At 36.4% G+C, this 19,123-nt stretch overlaps 1 protein-coding gene and 2 long non-coding RNA genes across 5 annotated transcripts in view; 1 reads left to right on the top strand and 2 right to left on the bottom strand.

The window, feature by feature from the left end:
* Window positions 1-840: 840 nt before the first annotated feature.
* LOC146525300 (uncharacterized) lies at window positions 841-2,244 on the bottom strand. Its single transcript, XR_014873151.1, has 2 exons — window positions 2,133-2,244; window positions 841-2,038 (listed from the first exon to the last, which is right to left on the bottom strand). It is a non-coding gene; the product is annotated as an uncharacterized LOC146525300 (long non-coding RNA).
* On the top strand, window positions 2,127-4,476 carry LOC146525299 (uncharacterized). 2 transcript variants are annotated; one of them, XR_014873145.1, is made up of 5 exons: window positions 2,127-2,166; window positions 3,313-3,386; window positions 3,633-3,751; window positions 3,844-3,971; window positions 4,058-4,476. It is a non-coding gene; the product is annotated as an uncharacterized LOC146525299 (long non-coding RNA). The 2 variants fall into 2 exon arrangements; XR_014873144.1 differs by lacking the exon at window positions 2,127-2,166 and having other exon boundaries at window positions 2,679-3,386; window positions 4,058-4,475.
* A 4,364-nt stretch (window positions 4,477-8,840) lies between these two features.
* luzp2 (leucine zipper protein 2) overlaps window positions 8,841-19,123 on the bottom strand; it is a 155,057-nt gene continuing 144,774 nt past the window's right edge. For both annotated transcript variants that reach the window (XM_085154362.1, XM_085154366.1), the window contains 3 exons: window positions 18,472-18,576; window positions 15,328-15,402; window positions 8,841-9,729 (listed from right to left, as the gene is read on the bottom strand). In XM_085154362.1, coding sequence (XP_085010488.1) covers window positions 9,622-9,729; window positions 15,328-15,402; window positions 18,472-18,576 — 288 coding nt within the window. In that variant the 3' untranslated portion in view covers window positions 8,841-9,621. The remainder of the gene's footprint in view (window positions 9,730-15,327; window positions 15,403-18,471; window positions 18,577-19,123) is intronic.

Below are 19,123 nucleotides of genomic sequence, written 5' to 3'. Positions count from 1 at the left end.
CGGTCGTTGAGGCTGCGAACTTTAAGGCTGCAGACCCTGAATTGGGATACAGCCTTCATGTGTGTTTAACCCCTGTGTCCGTGTTCTCTTTCTTCCCCAGTCAGCTATGTTTCCACGTCTGTTTCTCCCCTGGTCCCAGTGTCAAGCCCTTGTGTCTTAGTCTGCACCTTTTTGTCTTTCCTGTTTTATTTTGACAGTCTCTCATCCTGTGTTCAATATGTTCAGTTTTGCTTCCTCCCTGTTTGATTAGTTTCAGCTGTGTTCCCTCCTGTTTCCCATCCTCGAGTCCTCAGTCTCTTTCTGCTCATTGTCGCATTGTCCACATTGCCGTGTTTTCCCTGTGCTCCTTGGTTTCCTTGCTACTCCTAGTTTTCTCATAGCTCCTAGTTTCCAAGTGTCCTAGCTCTTAGGTCCAGTGATCAATAATCTGTGATTACACTGCAAATTTCTTGTAGCTTAACAAGATTTATTGTCTTAAATTTAGCCAGATTATCTTGTCCATCTTGTTTTGAACATTACAAACTAGTTTCCAGTCTCATGTGTTAGATGATTAGACTTGTTTTAAGTATATATTCCTTTTTTTTCTTATTTAGTCTGTAAATCTAAAAATGAACCATTTCACCTTTATTTCAAGCAAAAATAGCTTTTAGATAGAGTGTAAAACAAAAAATTATCTTAAAATAAGAAACATTCACCTTTTTCCTTGAAATAAGAAAGTCAATCATTGGAAGGTATATTTAGACCTGAGACGTGTCACAGATGTATTTGTTACCATGTAAAATAAGCCACTTTACTCTAACGGCATAATGTATAGCATCTTCAATCACCAAAAACTCCATATTAGCAACCTCTGATACAGGACCTAGTCCTTTCTCATTTACAAATATTGGATGCTCAGTTCCTGCTTCACTTTGACAACACTCCAGCAGCTGATTGTGGTTTACAAGAGACTTGCTCACATTCTTAAAGTTTAATTCGGCTGACCATTGTTTTTTTTTTTAAAAAACTGCGTTTAGACTCGATTTCATACACGTATGACAAATTACAGGTCCCAGGGCAATAATCTGAGAGGGAAGATGCAGCATGTAATCTTCTATCATTTTTTTTTAGTTTGGACACAGTTTGTAAAGACACAACTGGGGCAAAAAGTATTTTAACAATTTCAATTAAATCAAAAATAAACTTGATAAAAGAATGGCAAAATCTTGATCAATATAAGCATTTGTCCAGGGGATTGTTTTAATCTGTTGTCACTTGAAGCTAAAGTAGCATTAAATTTTTTTTTATGAATTATAGAACATTTTTTGAGACATTTTATTAAATTAGATGAATTTATATTCCAAAATCTCTTTTTCCCCAAGTCTGTTTTTGTTTCATAATGGGGTTTTTCATAATGGTGTATTTATTTGAGGTCATTTAACAACTGAATTTCTTATTCAGGCAATCAGGGTGGGACCTGAACGCTCATTGGCTGCTGCTTAAACAGGTGCTTAAAATTAAAGTGTCTCAAAATGTTTCTATTATTACAAAAAAGAATAGTAGTGAAATAAATATTTAATAAAATATTATAAAAATACACAATGTAAAATAAAAATTAAATGACATGTTTTAACACTTTGGTGTTCCATAGTCTAGTTCATATTAAAAAGTTAAATAATGTATTAGCACTAGATTAGGTTCCTGTATTCCTCGGTACAACCATCCCACATATCACACAAAAGTCTGGACTACTGCTATGAATTGTATTAATATGGCTCAAAAGAGACTTTACTGTTAAGGCAACAAAAACAAAACAAATCCCACACCTCCAACACGCCATCTTGTTTGGGGAAAAGACCTGAAAGAAGTTCTTGGCGGGCAGAGTAGTAGAGGTCAATACCAGGTTTGAAGGGGTGGTTTATACCAAGTCTGCATTTAACTTGTGTAGTAATGTAATTGTAAAGACTACTACAACAGTCATAGTAATTGATGGGTTATTTGTTAAAATTAGTTTTTCGAATGCAGGTTCATTATGCATGTTATGTTCACGTTTTACAAGCTTTACACAGACGAAAATATGTAACACTACCTCCCCCCTGGCTGCCCTCAAGTGGCTCTGTCCATTATCTCACTGTTTGAATCGGAGCTAGGACACGAGGGAGCAGGTTCGGACTGGATTCTGTTGAGGTAATTAACTTTTGCTTACAAACATTTCGGGTTCTTTTAGCTTTGACTTACTGTAGTAACATCAGTCGTGGTCAAATATTAAGTTTTACCGAGGCAGTATTATCAGTTCACTACCAATGGGTAGTTAGCCAAAACTGCCAGCCAGCTAGCTAGCTTAGTTCATTCAGTATGCTGAATTGTTAGCATGCAGTGATAGTTTAAAATTATTAATGGTGCTAGTTAGGTAAATTTAGTTTCGTGTTCAATATACTTAACATAGCTATATGACAAAAGAACTACAGTTGATATCCGCCTTTGCAAAAGTCCGTTTTGTGTTTCCCACCCACGGAAAATAAAAAGCTGCGGTGTTTTTTTTTCCTTCTTAAGCCGCGTGCTCTCTGTCTGCACTGTGCTTGGTGTGTTTGTGTGTGCAACTTGGGAGGACCGATACTGGTTTGAGACAAATCTCGCAATCGGGCTCATAACTTTACAATGCTGTTTTTTGTTATGGAAAAGGGGTGTTGGACAGATCTATATTTAACTTAAATGAGGATTTACTTAAGTCATCAAGAGTTAACTGTTTTATGACCAAAATTACATTTAACCAACATGAGTTTATTCAAATTTTATTATTTTACTATTTTTTGCAAGTCCAGTTTGGGTAATGAAATTAAAGATAACACAAGGGAATAAAATAATGCACATTTATGAAAGACATCTTTACCTATAGATTTACTTTAAGCCTCATTTCCGACAGATTATGATTAATCATATAAACTTGTAAGTTGGAGAAGATGTGAACTTGCTTCCAATTATTTATGTTGTAAACTATTAATATCAATCAGGTCACTTTAACCTTGCTGAACCGAGGTAACATTTTTTCTTATGGATGAAGTGGCCTAATCTGAGCTGTGGTCATTTGTTGAATGATTTGACAAGCAGTTGGGCACTATTAGTTTTAGTTTGAAAACTAGTTTGGAATAGCCTTGTCATAAATTTTAAGTGAGCAATTTTATAAGACTTAACCATTGAATTAACACAGGCTCTACTTGGTCTGTCTTTTGCACCTTATCCATGTGTCTGATTGCATAGACTTTGGATCCATGGCAGGTGGTGTCTTGACTCAGTTTTTCTTTTTGACCCAAACATATGTTTTTCTTTCCTCAGGGAAAAGTTCTGACAAAAGCTACACCAGTAAATCATGGAGGGTTTGGATGATTGCGGCCTTTCGGTTCTAAATGGTAGGCCAAGCATATGCATATTTATGCAAATTAATGTCTAAATGAATTTTGTGTTGCACACACTGACAGTGAGCGTACATAGAATCAGTTTTATGTTGTCAGATCAATAAAATATTTAAATTACATTTAATTGCATTTGACAAAATGACAATTTGGAATTGTTTCCTTTTTTGAACAGTGAAATGTATAAATTTAAAGAGATGTACAACTTTTACATTTCTGAAAGTTACTGACTTTTATATACAGCTGCAGACATAGATGAGGTCTTGCTCCACACCCTCAGTAGGGACGATTTAAGGGACCTGCTTCCAGGGCCTGAAAATTTTATGAGGAGGAAACAGTTGTGGGCTCAAGTTCACAAAGAGGCAAGTTTTGCCGCTTTTGATTTAAAAACACTTAGCACGACACATTTTGTTTAGGACTCCTGTAATATAACTATTTTCGTTTTCTTATTTAGGATGAGACTAAAGAAAAGGCGTCTCATGGACATCTCACCATGTGACCAGGGAGAAGATTATGATGCAGATTCAAGTGGTGGATCAAACATGCTTTTGCCACCAAGGAGCAGTTCTGGTGACAACAGTTGTAAGTGAAAGATTACAATTATGGCAATAATATTGAATATTGAACTGAAATTTGATTTAGTTCTTTCTTTCCTGTTCTGTTCATAGCCCTGTTCAGGACACTACCAACTTTCTTCCCATCACAAGTTGCACCACCCAAGAAGATGGGACATGCCAGTGAAGCACTGATTGATGTCCTTCAGGTCTGTGTTTCTTCATATTTGTTATCAAATAATGCCCGTAAAGCCTTCACTTTAACAGTTTATTTGGCATATGGCCTTTTTATCCATGCCAAGTCCTCCAACAATGTAGTTTATATTTGGAAAAGGTGTGCAGAAATCTGAAATGGCACAAACACTGAGATAAAAAAAATTTCAATAAAAATAATAAAGAAAATCATAAAGAAATTAAAAACAAAATGGAAATAATTACATATTTAACTATCACAGGTGCAGTATCTTTGTCATTTCCTAAAGTGTGTAAAGACATAATCCTAACGGTGATGAGGCAGAATTGATTACATTTTTCAATGGCATGAATATATATATATATATATATATATATATATATATATATATATATATATATATATATTTTTTTTTTTTTTTTTAAATAATTATTATTTTTTTTTCTATACAGTATTTGTCAATCTAAAGAAAAATAACATTAATATGGTCTGTAGCGCATCTGATCTATGGTTGTCATCATTCATGTATCACCCGAAGGGTGCACCCCAAAGGGATCAATAAAGTGAAGTCTAAGTCTAATTACATACTTGTGGTTAAGTATTTGAACTACCCTGATAGCTTTGGAGTTTTTCCGTACATTGTACAATTTTTGTCTTTGTTTTTCTTTTGCCAACAGGAGATCCAGCGTCAGCCCCGTTCTGCTCTTTGAAGGGTCCCGTTGTCTTATTGCAGTTGGAACCACTCTCATCACCACATTTGACCACAGATGACCTTGGAGAAGGTTTGCTGTATCTTATGGCATACTACTACACCCTGCATCTCACCTATCCTAAATGTGTGGCAACGCTTCTGTCTGTCATTTAGACTGAAGTGTTAAAGGACAAAATCCATGAGCAAGACACCACAGGCTCATACAAAAAAGTCATGGCAGGCTGTAGGAATGTTTATTGAAACGTAGAGCTGTTTGAGCAAGATGTAACTTAGGTCTGTGTTGGAAGGTTTGGGCCTGATAGCTTTGAAGTTGCAATTTACACTTGAATTCTTTTTTTTATTCTTATTAATGTAATACAAAGTACTTTTTTCTTTAAACACATCTGTTCTGCAAATTGTGTTTAAAATTGCAAATGCTCTTTTTATTACATTTTATATGTTGAGTAGCTAACTGGTTTAGCACTTCTAAAAGGAACACAAAATAACAATGTTACACTTACAATGTGTCTTTAAATTTTTGTGTACTATGATTCACTGAAATATTTGTTACTGTTTGGAGAGTTTGTTTCCAATAAAGGTCATGTACACAGTATACTTTGCCTGCTTTAATTTGGCTTTATTTTTCTTATTTTGAGAATTCTTATCAAGTGTAATTATCTTACTGCACTGGCAGATTATTTCACTGAATTTAAGAAGATTTAGACTACAATCTATTATTTTTTAACTTATTTTAAGATCTTTAAAATGATTTAATGTACTAGTTTTTAGATTATTTGCCTTGATTTGTTCCTTAGAATGAGTGTTTTATGCCTATTTTCAGATTTAATTTCTTCAACATTTTGCTTAGAACAAGTGGTTAAATCTTATTTTAGGTTTCAATTGCCATGATTGGTTGCTTGGAATAAGTGTGTAAGGCTTATTTTAAGATTTAACTATCTAATTGTTCTCTAGAATAAGTGGTTAAAGCTTATTTTAAGTTTCAATGTTCTGATTTGTTGCCTGGAATAAGTGTAAAATACTTATTTTTAGCTTTATTTAAATCTGGATATTGTTCTTATTTCAAGAAATCTTAATAAGAAAAAAACACTTACCCCACTGGCAGATAATTTTACTTGTTTTAAGCAAAACTTCACCAAAAATAAGTGTATTTATCTAGTATTAAGGAGGTGGGTTTTTGCAGTGTATTTGCTGACATGGAAGAAGTGTATTGCCATTTGTGTAATGCACCCATACAGACTTTGGATGCACTATCCAAAAAATATAGAATAAAAAGTGTACTTGCCATGCTAGTATGTATCCTCCAATCAGTTGCCAAAATATTCTGCACCCTAAAAACAGTATAATAGTGTAGAAAATGCCAAATGTTGAGAAAACAGAATTCACATCACAGCAGCTGGGAACAAGAGGACTTGATATGGAACTATTTATTTACTCAGTGTTTGCCCAATATTTAGGTCCTATTTTTTAAAGAAGAAACATTATTTCCAATCCTTGTAGAACCACAGTATAGTGAGAACTTATTGAACTGTCAGCAATAAGTCAGATTCATTCCTAGTGTGTGGTGATCTCCACCATGTTCCCCTTTGTCAGTGAGTCTGTTTATAATATTTATGGGCAGAATTTCTGGGTTCCCTGTCCTACAGCAATGGATCAATTAGCAGCCAGCTGTAAAATGGTTAGGATGAGAGTCAGCACCTCTGAGTCTGAGGCTCTGGGTCTCAGAAAACGAACTGCCCACTCCAGATCGGGAATTAACTCATACCCCAAGTGGAGGAGTTCAAGTATTCTGGAATATTGTTCACAAGTGAGTGGAGAGTCGAATAGAAGATTGACAGATGGATTAACACAGCATCAGCTGAGTGTGAATGTGAACCTGTCAGTCTTACAGGTCGATCTTTGTTCCTACTGTCACTTATAGTCATAAGCTCTGAGTAGTGACAGAAAGAATGACACTGCAGATAGAAGCAGCTGCAATAAGCTTCCTCTCAGTGGTGACTAGACTAAGCCTTAAAAACAGGGTGAGAACACTGGTAATTTGGGAAGGATATCTCCAAGATCAAAAGGATCCATTTGAGGTGGTCCAGGTGTCTCACCAGGATGCCTCACAAAGAGGTGTTTCAGACCTACTGGGAAGAAGTCCAGGGGTATTACCCTGGACACACTGGAGAAATGATGTCTCAGGGCTGCTTGACTGTGTGTTTATTTAAGCTGTTTTATATTGGGTCAAATGAATTACTCTAGGGGTCCCCATAGACCCAAATCAATAGTCAATGTAGTTTAAATATGCTGGCAGCTTATTTTGAAAATGGTGTATTTGTTTAAATCGCAAAATATGGAGTGACCACTGTTATTGCAGGTACAACAATAGGCCTGCTGCAGCGTCATTTGTTCCAATGATTGGGGACGTGTAAACAAAAGCCAGCAGGCAAATGGTATCTGCACATTTTCAACAAACGGAGGAAAAACAAGTTCCACAGACAGGCGGGACCTGCAACCTGCATTATGGTCTCAGAGTTTCATTTGTTAACACCAACACTGGTGCTTTTAAAAATAATTTCTAGGTTGGCATATATAGCCTAGGAAAAACAAAGATTGTAAAGAGTTATATTTTAGCAGACTTGTCTGCTAAAATATGCTTTTTAATTGTATAAAGCTTTGTTAACTAGAAAGAATGTAGCGAACTCAAGGACAAAGCTTAATGCTAACACTGTGTGGGATTCCATTACCTTTATTTCATAATCTCTTAGAACATCTCTACCCAGTAAAGTAAATTTGCATTAACTTTTCAGCAGTCAATACTTTGTATTCACATTGAACAGTTCTCTTTGGCTGGATGTAAGAATAGGTTCCCTGTCTAGGTCAGCTGCGAATGAAATCTGACTCTCTGTCCTTGAAAAATACATCATTATCAGCAGTGAATAGGAGGCAGTAAAACGGATATGACATACAGACACTCCAATGCCACTTTGATCAAACCTCAGGCTTGTCTGTCTGATAGGAAAACTTTACCATAGTTCTTCTTTCCAATGTTCTGGAAACAGTTGGCTCCAAGGTGTAATGTCACCATTAGCAGGATGCACCCTGGGTCTCCAAATCCTGGCAGTGGTCCTTTTCTTTTCTTCTCTTCTCAGCAAGACACAGAGACGACCTGGGAAAAGCTGTCAAACTTACAGAAAAGATGGATTGTGCGTCTTAAAATAGCATTCTCCACCTGTCGGCTAACATTTTCCAGCACGGTCACTGTTGTATTCGGTGATGATAGCCAAGTATCACATGAAGGGGATGCTGTGACCATAAAGCTGCTTAACACAGTTGTGAGCTTCCAAAGCTCTTAAAGGAGCCACAGATGTGCTTTTATAGTTAACAATATAGTATGAGCAGCTTTTGAAATGCTGACAGTACTCTAAAATGACACTGCATACCAAGACCGATGAGACAGTGGGATGTTGGAGGTGCCTTTTATAAAATATATATTGCATGTCTTAATTCTATTATTCCTCTTTGTGTACAAGCTTCTTTGTGTAACTCTGGCTGTTTTCACGAACCTCATGAGAACTTTCAGTTTTTTTCATTTTCTTGTTTCCCCTCCCCTATTTTCTGCTTTATATTGAAAGTGAAATCACTAAGGCTTAACATAAGTACAGCTTTATTGAATTTGAATCCATTTTTACCCAGCCACATTTGTGCTTGAGACATAACGGTCCATGGCAAATTTACTTTAAAAAAAAACAACCCTTTTTTGGCTATGAGTAATAAAGCTGTAGGATTTCTTTGAAGAAAACCTCAAGTGCGCTTTTTTGATATAAATATGTTCATATTTATTATTAGATGTTTATAATCCAAAAGGTACATACACTGTTTCGATAACCAATTAAATATATCAACCGATGTCTCCCACGACCTCGAGCAGTTCATATTCACAGGGCGTGCAACCGGAACTTTCTTTGCAATAAGAAATGTTTTCTGCCGTTAATCACAAACATACTCACTAATTTCTTTCCCACAAATAACCATTTATTCTTCACACATTTACTGAAAATTACAGTTTATTGAAAGGACACAGAAAGGTCAGATAACACAGATACATGTAGCTAGGAGTTACTACTCAGTGCATGGCACATTCTCAGGGAGACGACCCATTGTGAGTCTTTGGCTCTTTGCCTCTGGAGTGTTAAAGGCAGAAAGAGTGCTGAAATATTAAATGTTGAACAGTTGGCCAGCCAACTTGAGCCTCTATATTTCAAAATGTGGAGGAGTAAATTAACCTTGCTACAATGAGTGACAAACAATATTCTAAGTTGGGTAGTAGTAGTAGTAGTAATAGTAGTGGTAGGAGTACTTTTTTATTTGTCAATTGATATACTTATCACAGGATACAGTGTCAGACCTCACCAGTGCAAAGGGATTTTCTAGAAAGATCACACATTTAGAAAGCAGTGTCCTCACTCGGAACAAAACTCAGATAAGTAAACAACAAATGAACGATCATGAAACAAGTTACCAGTGCCATTGCTACCTTTGAAAAAAATTTCTAAACGCATGCCATTTTACTATGGAGGTTTTTTTAGATGACAGTTTTAAATTTTTTGACAATTCCAGTGTCTCAGCTCTTGCTAACGATGCTGATATGCGCATGTGTGCATGTGTGTCGAAAAAGTGAGTGCGTGTCAGTGTGTGTGTGCATGCGTTTTGTAGAAGTGTGCGAGTATGTGCTCTTAGAAAGATCCTTCAGGCAATGCAGTAGATCTGTGCTCCCGTTGATATGCTGTCCTCTCAGTTGTATTTATGGGGCTTTGTCTTTTCGCTGCTGCCTCCCTCTGCCTCGTCATTGTCGTGTGTGGGCTTTGTGTTGAATTTTCCACTCTGCACTTGGCTCTTTTCCTGTTAAGTTCAGAAGATAAAGAATAATAATGAGGCAAGACTGACACAATGGTGTTCAATAGTAGGCATATGGTGGTTTGTAATCTTAGCAGAAAATACCCCCTAAATCTATATGAAATACAAAGAAAATTTAAAAAGTAAAACAAGTCTTTCATATGAAGACTGCTGCTATGCTCATATATTCAGAGTGCTTCTCTCTACTTGTCCTAGTCCTTATGCTGTCTAGCATCTGTCCTATTTATATGCTACCACAGTTGCATCAGTTGCCTTTGAAAGACTGATGGTTACTGGCCTGCATCAGCCCGTCCTCCCCAAACATAATAATTCACCATAGTGTAATTGCTGGTTGTCACATCCACAGCTACATAGTCACTAAAAAGTGCATTTAGGTAGATTTTTTGTAAAGTTGCACCAGCAAATTCAAACACACACACACACACGCACACACGCGCACACACGCGCACACACGCGGCATATATTTATGCTTTTTTTGTGAACAAAAGAACTTCAAAGTGTATCCTGCAGTTTAAACCAGCATATAGGTACAGGGAACCTTTACTAAAAAATCCCAAATTTTTGTAGATTTTTTAGTATTTTTTTTATCCTGGATTGTTTGATTGATTGATTAACAGCTGTCACTCCCACTGTTGATACGCAGATTAGAGCTGAATCGACTCTGAGATTTGGATCGCAAAGCCTGCTTACTTGTACTCGGGCTTTATCGTGTTTACTTGCAAAACAGTGCAAGGGGGCTACTCACATGAAACACAGCTACACTGAAAAACTGGAGGTCAAAACTCTGCAGAGTACATTAAAAATTATTAAATTAAATCGATTGTACAACTTACTGTGTAACAGTGACACAGTTATACAAATCATAACTCAACTCAACCCATGATATACGCTTGGGTGCTATGCTAATATCAGAATAATCTCTTTTGTTCCATCACCATATAATTTAATGCTTGTTTAAAGTGGGTTTGGCCAATTTTAGACACGAATATCAAAGTATTTGTTTCCATAGTGTTTTTAAATTTGGGATAAAGAGGGTTTTTTTTGTTTTTTTTTTAACTGTGGACATGAAAAGCACCTCAGCTTGGTATCTTATATTCCCCTGACTCACAGGAGTGATTAGCATGCTTCAGTTCACATAGTTTTTGACAACTCAGTGACTTTGTTCCTAGACTTGAGGAAACTTTTTTAAAGTGTCAAATCTAGCAACTTTTTTTGATAAACAACTGGGCATACTGCTTTGTTCTTGCTCTCCATCCACAGGCATTGTTCTGTTCTATTCTGTTTAGTGGCAGTAAACACTGTATTATATTTGCATGCTGTTATTTAGTCTGAATCTGTGTATTGTGTGAAAAAAAAAATAAGATAAACATTCTCTTGTCTCTAATTTTCTCTTTGTGTGATCATTTTGACTTATGTGTATTAATTTTGTCAGATGACCTCTAGCTGTAAAATCAAACACACGTCCTCTGCCAGTCATGTTCAGTCTCTTAGGATAGAAAATGCCATATCTGACAATGGCTAATAAAAGGAGAAGATTAGGATGGGGAAAACATAGAGAGTGGGCAGGAGGTAAAGTGTTATGGACAGACAAATTTAAGCTTAAGGTGTTTGGGTCAAATAGAAGATTGAGAGTAGGAAATGAAAAAAATGCTGGAGGTGTGCTTGACATCTGTCAAGAATGGTGGAGAAATGCGTTGGTCTGCTGGTGATAAATTGCAAGATTGATTACCAGCAAAGAGATGGGATAATGGGATCATGAACAAGAAAAGCTACCACTCCATTTCGTCATGTCATACCCTGTCAGCACCACTTGATTGCAACCAAGTTCCTGTTACAACAGGACAATGACCCAATGCCCAACTCTGAACTATGCAAAAACCATTTCAAGAAGAGCCGGTAAGCTGGCATTTTGTCTATAGTACAGTGGCTAGCATGGACCTCTGAGCTTTTGTGGAAACAGGTTGTCTGCATGCAAGAATTGGCCATCAAACCAATCATTTTGGAGGTGCTTTGACAGATTTACAGCTTGGATAAAAATGGTTCTTCGTAATTATCATATTGTATTCATAGACAGATAGATAAATATTTTAGTTTTTTTTTTTTTTTAACTTTGATTCAAAGCATTTTTGAAAGAATCATATATCTGATCCAGTGGATGAGAATCAATCATGCTTCCTTTCATCTGTTCATCTGCAGGCATGATTCCTCACTTAATGCACTCTTGTGATTTCTTTCCACCCACTTTGATGTCAAGATTGGGATTTCTTACTGTGTATATCTTATTTTTCACCACCAAGAACTCTCTTAAGAACATCCAGTAGTTTTAGTTGACGGTAGATTTTTGGAAAAACTTTCAAGAGCTTTGTCAGTAGCAGAACTATGAATGTCACCATACAAGCAGACATTCATAGTTCTGCTTTAAAGCCAACGTAGCCAACATTATGGCTGAAGGACAGAAAAAAAATCTGAAATAATGTTTCCACCTTTTTGAATTTATTCTGATTCATCCTGACTCTGTACTTAATAATAAACAACCATATGACAATATATTTACATTGCATGGAGATTGTGAGATTTTTATTTTTTATTTTATTTTTATTTTTTGCGACAGATACATCCAACAGAAAAATCAGTAGCTATATAATACTTTAAAATACACCACTAAACACATACCACTGATTGAATAACATCATTATTAGCAAAATAGGTGAAAGCAGAAGTGTCACGATCCTGGGTCTTATGACCCAATGTTTTGAGTTTTAGTTCTTTTGATGTTTATAGTGTATGTTTAAGCTTATTAGGTTTCCTATGTTCTTTGCTTATTAGCTCCCCCTTGTGTTTTCAACCCCTGTGAAGTCTCCCTTGCCCTTCGTGTGTTTCATGTCTGTGTGTCTTATGTTGTCATGTCTGCCTCTCATGTTTCCTGTTTTATTTTGAAGAGGTCTTGTGTTCCTGTGTCCATCGTGTTTAGTTTTACTCTTCCACTGTGACATCGTTATGTTCATGTGTGTCAGCTGTCCCCCATGTGTTCCCACTTCTCTCAGTAGCCTCCTGTGTGTATTTAGTCTGTGCGTTCTCATTCAGTTTTTGTCGGATCGTCTGTGTTGTTCCCATGCCAAGTCCTGCGTTCAGGTTTTCATATATATATATATATATATATATATATATATATATATATATATGCTCATCTTCATTGCCATGTTTAGAGTTTTGTTTGTTTTTCTGTTTGCCAGGGTTTTTCATAGTTCGTGCTTCCTTTCTAGTTTACCCAGTTTAGGTTATTGCTTAGTTTGCATTGTTTTTGCCCTTTTATTTTGTACTGTTCTGTCTGCCTTAATAAACAGCTCATCAGTTAAGTTTGAGTTTTAGAATGTCTGCACCTGGGTCCACTCTTCACACTCCACGCAGTTTGCCTCGGCAAACTGACAAGAAGGAATTCTTTGGAAGCCTAAAACATATTTTTGCTAAATTTTTTCCTCACTTTGAATCATAAACAGTAGCTGTTTATTTGAATGACTGCATAGCTGCCTTACTTGATTTTTTTTATCATTTCCTTATCACCCTTTGTGATTTTTATATTCCAGCTGGCGTGCTTCCACTTGCACATTTTTAATGAATTCAGGAATGTCAGACACAAACATTACTCATGCTGTGGTACTTCTGAAATATGCTCTGTTGCTTAAGAATGTCAACATGTGCTAAAATGGTATGAAGTTATATGTTTGACCTATAGGAACACAGAAAAGAAAAAAAATGAAACAACTTTTTTTTTCAATGAAGTTATTGATGTGTTTAAACATAATCTGAAATATAGATACATTGTATTAAGTTTAAATGGCACAGGTACAAGACTGCAAATACTTTTTCTTTCAAAAACATCTGAACATAAGGAGAAATGACACTTGGGTTCTCAGTTGCCACAAATCGAACATGAAAACGCGTAATGAAGGTGGAGAAGTGACAGAAATACGGAGCACCTAAATGCAGATTGATCCACTGAGACTGGAATGCAAATTACTACTAATCAAACTGTTTACTACACCATGTATGGCAAGTGCTGTGCAAGAGGGATAAAAACTGACAGAAGGAAAAGAGTCTATTGTACATTTAGTACTGCAACACAATATGAAAATTTCCCAATTAGCGATCTAAGAAGGATCATAACTATATAACCATTACGTCTTACAATGTCATTAGACCGACCTTATGGTGATGGCTGAAAACCTTGCTACTGTTTTCCTGCATTTCTTCTTTTTCAAAGAAAACAATACTAGGATTAAAAATGTACTTTGTGCCCTAACAAGGATTTCTTTTTGCAGTTACATTTTTTTGCCTTGGTGAATTCTTCTGACTCCCCTAACAAGTAACATCCTAGCTTAAGTTCACTATATTAAATCGAAATCGAAATAGCATTACATCTCATAATGCTATAAATCAGTGACATAGTCCAAAGCGTTGCTACACAAGAAAGCAATTGTTAAACTTTCACAGAATATCTCTCTGGCACAAAATAAACCTGAGAAGTCAAATAAGCCCATTTGTCTCCTTTGCAATATTCTTGTATTTGTTTGCAAATACTCTGCGTGTCTAAAAATGGATTGCTGCCACTTGGAATGCAAGACAGTTGCTCAGTTACACAGTATTGCACTGCATTGAAATGAGATGCATTGTTTTGCTGTACCATCTGCCACCACCAAACAGGTGTGACTCAATTCAATAATAGGATGAGGGAGGCAGTTAAGCATGGACTTTGACAGGACATTGAATATCACATACTGTAGGTGACATTGGCACACTGAATAATAGATTTTTATGGATTGGTTGCTTTTTTTCTCCATTTATTTTAGGAATGTGATGTAGATGTTGTGTGTCTCGCTTGTGTCTTGATGAATCATCAACTGTGTTTCATTTGATGTCTTTGGGATGTACTTCATTATATGCAGAGCTAAATCAGTTTGTTTAGTTAGTAGTTGTCAGGAAGGATGTCGTCACAATGTGTCAGCTACATCTGTGTTGCCTTTCTTTCCATATTGTCGTTTGAAAATGGCTTGTCATGCCATCTGTTTGATTACACTGCAGGATAATCCAAAAATTATTGTCAAAAAGCTATGACATGGTAAAAACTGCTACACTATCTTATCATAAACTATGTAATTATATAATATATGTATATCACTTGCTAGTAATGAAAGTGCATTGTATACAGTCAGATGCATTAATATTTGGACATAATTGAAAATTATTGAAATTGAAAATGGTAGACTCTAGATAAAAAAAGATGACTGTAGTTAATACAGTACTTTTGTTTTTAGGGTGAGGGTGATAGGGCGTTCTACACCACTGTGATGGTGCACAAGGGCAAAATAATAAGAATTGTGTTATTTTCCAAAAGACTTTTTTAATTTTAAATTTTAAACATGTATGCCTTCGATATAAAGAAAATGGCATTAGGACTGAGAATGAATGAATTAACTTTTAAATGGATAAACCAATAAAATAAACTAACATAAAACTTCACTGTACTAACTGAAAAATATGTCAGCATATAAATTCATATTTTCATATAAATCCTGTGACACACACCTGCTGTTGCTCTGGTAGCTTTCTGCTTTCTGGAGCTGATTCCTCCGTCTGATTCTGGAAGCAGTCACTCCCAGTCTAGGAGAACAATATGAGAACAATATGAGATGATGACGAGATGAGGAATACTTTATTTACCCAGTCATCCTAACTTTATTTTTTCATTACAGTAACTAAAATGATGATGAAAAAAAATATACCTCTTTGCCAGACAGATATATTGTATTACATAGGGTGATAAGCTGATGTAGCAGTGTACAGTGTCCCAGCTTTATGTATTCAGTGAAAACATAAATAAACTCACATCATTCAAATTCATAAACCTCTCATTTTTACAAATAAACTTCAAGGAATCATTGACTTCAACAACCACAGAGTAAGCAGAGTAAGCTGCTTATCTTATTCTCATTATGAAAGAAACGTAGCCTTATATGTGCACTTTAAATGTTTAAAAGTATTCATTTATTAGTCAATTAACAATTTATTATTCAAACTATAAAGAGCTGGGTTGGTTGTTAAAAAAGAGAAAGCAGTTATTTGAAGCTGCGGATTGTTGAAAATGAATGATTGTTGTAATCTATAATAAGTACTAAAACAGTAATTATTTACACCAACTGTGATGTTTTTGTTAGTGCTGCCAGCATTAATTTCGTTAAAATGACTTTAACGCCATAACTGCATTAATGCGCTCCCCGTGCATGGGGGTGCATGGCGTCGACGTGTTAGCGTGATTAGCTCGTTAACACGATGACGCCCTGCAGCCCCACTCACGCACGATCCGCGCTAACTCGCTAACGGAGATTTGCCGCATCAATGCAGTTATGGAGTTAACGTCATTTTAACCAGATTAGCGCTGACAGCAGCACTTTTTGTATCAGCTGAATGTCAATCCTGTCTATAAAACATAGGCAATTTGTTAAAGTATAGCAAGGCCATCACATTTCATTTTCAAACCAGGGACACACTGCAAGCTACACATGCTCATACAAATTGTCTTTCTTCATTTCCTCCCCGCCCACAAAGAGAAAAGGACAAGGGGGAAAAGCAGCAATGATCATGGGCAAACACGAGTCTCTGTTTCAAATATGTCTCCTCTTATCTGTATCAGCATGTTTCTCCCTTTTCACGCCCCTGCCAAAATTATATAATCAATTATGAGACGCCAGTGAACATTGTTTTTGGCACAATTTCATTAAGGAACAATCTCTTTGACACAGTTTCCACACAGGGCAATTTCCTTCCAGGGCAGCACTCCTCACTATTCCCCTGTCTCCTGTAGTCTATCAACTTATGCCTGTAATAGTTCTTGATAGCCACTTGTCAAAAATCCTTACAGGCTCTGTTTACTTCCTCTGCTTCTTCGGAGCCTCTTGATTTTGACATTGTTGGAAGCAGTCTTTTGGAGCCTCCCTCATAGCTGACTGCTCACAGTTGCCCGGACCTTGGAGAAGCAAGTCTCTTGTCTGAGGTACCAAAGTCCTTCATGAAAAAAATCTGAACAGGAGAGGTCAGTGACTGCTCCACGATCTCCTTCCTCAATAACCGCTGTCAAAGTGTCAATGAGGCTCTGAGTGAAGAGCTCTTTGAAGTGTGAATGTGCAAATTTTGTGATCACTGCAACTACAGTACTTTCCCATGCAATAACAGGTCAAACGAACGCAGTACCTTGTTAGTGAGTTTCAAGGATGTAACGAAAAAACATTTTCTTTCTCAATTAATCTTTAAGGTATTTTTGTATTCATTATTTTGCTTAAATGTACTTAAACCGATGTACAGACATGTCTTACAGCCCAAATCACGATTTCAGAATTGCATTTTGTTTGCCCCATAGTTCAGTATGAATATCCAGTTTAAAATGACAAACAAAAAGAAAAGCACCAAATCAATACTGGCAGTTTATTCAACTCATTAAAATGGACTTCTTATGCTCATTTACGAATGCACATTTATATGGGACTCTATTCAAGAAGATTTGTACGATTCACAGATAAAAATAATCCTTATTGATTTTTTACTTGGCCTTGCCGCACTAGCTCAGTTTATCCACTGCCTGAAACAAGTTGTTTTAGCTCCCTTGCACTCATTGAACCAAACTTTCTCAAAACAAGCTCCCTGTTATAAATTGAAGGTTTGAACTGAAGGTGGATCAGGCTTCTGTGCTCACAGCTAAACCTCCGTGACTGAGGGATATAGGCAATAAGTGAGCTGATAACAGCAGGTACCCATCTGGGCTGGTTAGTACAGGGCAAAACAGCATTGATCATGAAGGACCCCCACAAAGGTAATCTAACTTACAATTACCTGATCCTCCACAACATGAAAGCTCTTCTAAACCATCACAGGAACCAAACCAAGAAGTCATTTGAGTCAACAAATGAGCATAGCTCAGAAAGCCTATGACTCAATACGGCACACATCGATATTGCTTGGCACAATGCAACACTAGTAGTACACTACTAATGTTCAACAGGAACTCAGCGGGGCTGTGGAAGACCACTGGCAATCACAGAAGTCATAATCAAGAGTGGAATATACCAAAGTGATGCACTGTTAACACTACTGTTCTGCATTGGCTTCAATCCTAACCCAGCATATTGCTAAAAGTAGAAGTGGAGTGATTATCAGTCATCAGCTACATCCTGTACAGGGATGACATCAGCAGTGAGTCATCCCTGTGACATGGATTGACTCACTGATCCATGTCACTAAGCTCTACGAGGATATTGGGATCTCATTTGGACTGGATAAAAAAGGTAATCTAGACTGAAGGGATGGAGCTATAAAGAGTCAAGTGAGTTAAGCATGTAGGACCCATAACAAAGAAAAACATAATAGGTCACCTTCAATCTCCAAAGCAATGTAAAACTGTGTTATTAGTCTTCATGCAGCACATGGCGTTCCTTTAGTAATGTGTAATTTCATTAAACCAAATTACTGCTGAGCTACACCAAAACTCCTAACTAAAGATGCATCATTTAGTTGAAACTTGACCTTCTATAAAATTTTGTAATTCATGAACCCACTAAGGACACTTGAAGCAAAAGCGAGTTCTTTGACTTTTGATGAGGGACTATGAGTATGAATTTAGTGAACAACTGAAACTCAGATTAGAGAGGCCACTGTATTTTAATTACTCTAAAGGCTCACCTTTTCCATCTGGCACTCTTTGGCTCCACCATTCTCTCTCCTCATGACACTGACGTTCATGGGTGATTTACTGGCAGTGACAATTCTCTGAACTTTGGAGATATCCTGCAGAGGAAAACAGAAATATAAACTTGGGGTTAAAAACACATGTGCAAATAGGTTCATGAAATTCTTCAAAACCTAGTAGTTCTAATACATATATGTTTATTTTATATTTAAACATATATTTGATTTGTGTAGTTATGTTCAATTTCATTTATTACAAGACAAAAAAAACAAAAGTTTCTCAGTATTCCAAAATGTAGGTCATATTTAATACTGCATGGTTGTTCATTTTAGGGTTCTAGTTAGATTAAAATAGATAATATATCTGATGCACTGTGTAATTTAAGGTTTTAAGTGTTCATATGTACAGTAACTGGATACCATCATACTTGCATAGTATTGTTAGGATCAGAATATGTTATGACACTAAATAAATAAACAAATACACAGCTTTTACCAATCTTTCTGAGGTGTCAGAGTGAGAAGTAGTTGCAGTTCAGAAGGTAGATTTGGGATTTAATACTATAAGACCCGCACATGATCAACAATGATGTTTCAGTGAAGTGACCCACTGCAAACAGAGCCAAAGCAATTCTGAGATAGAGGA

This window comes from Neolamprologus multifasciatus, chromosome 1 (assembly GCF_963576455.1).
Source record: "Neolamprologus multifasciatus chromosome 1, fNeoMul1.2, whole genome shotgun sequence".
In the NCBI taxonomy this organism is placed as follows: Eukaryota; Metazoa; Chordata; class Actinopteri; order Cichliformes; family Cichlidae; genus Neolamprologus; species Neolamprologus multifasciatus.
The sequence above is the reverse complement of the archived record's forward strand: the minus strand, read 5'-3'. Positions and strand labels throughout refer to the sequence as shown.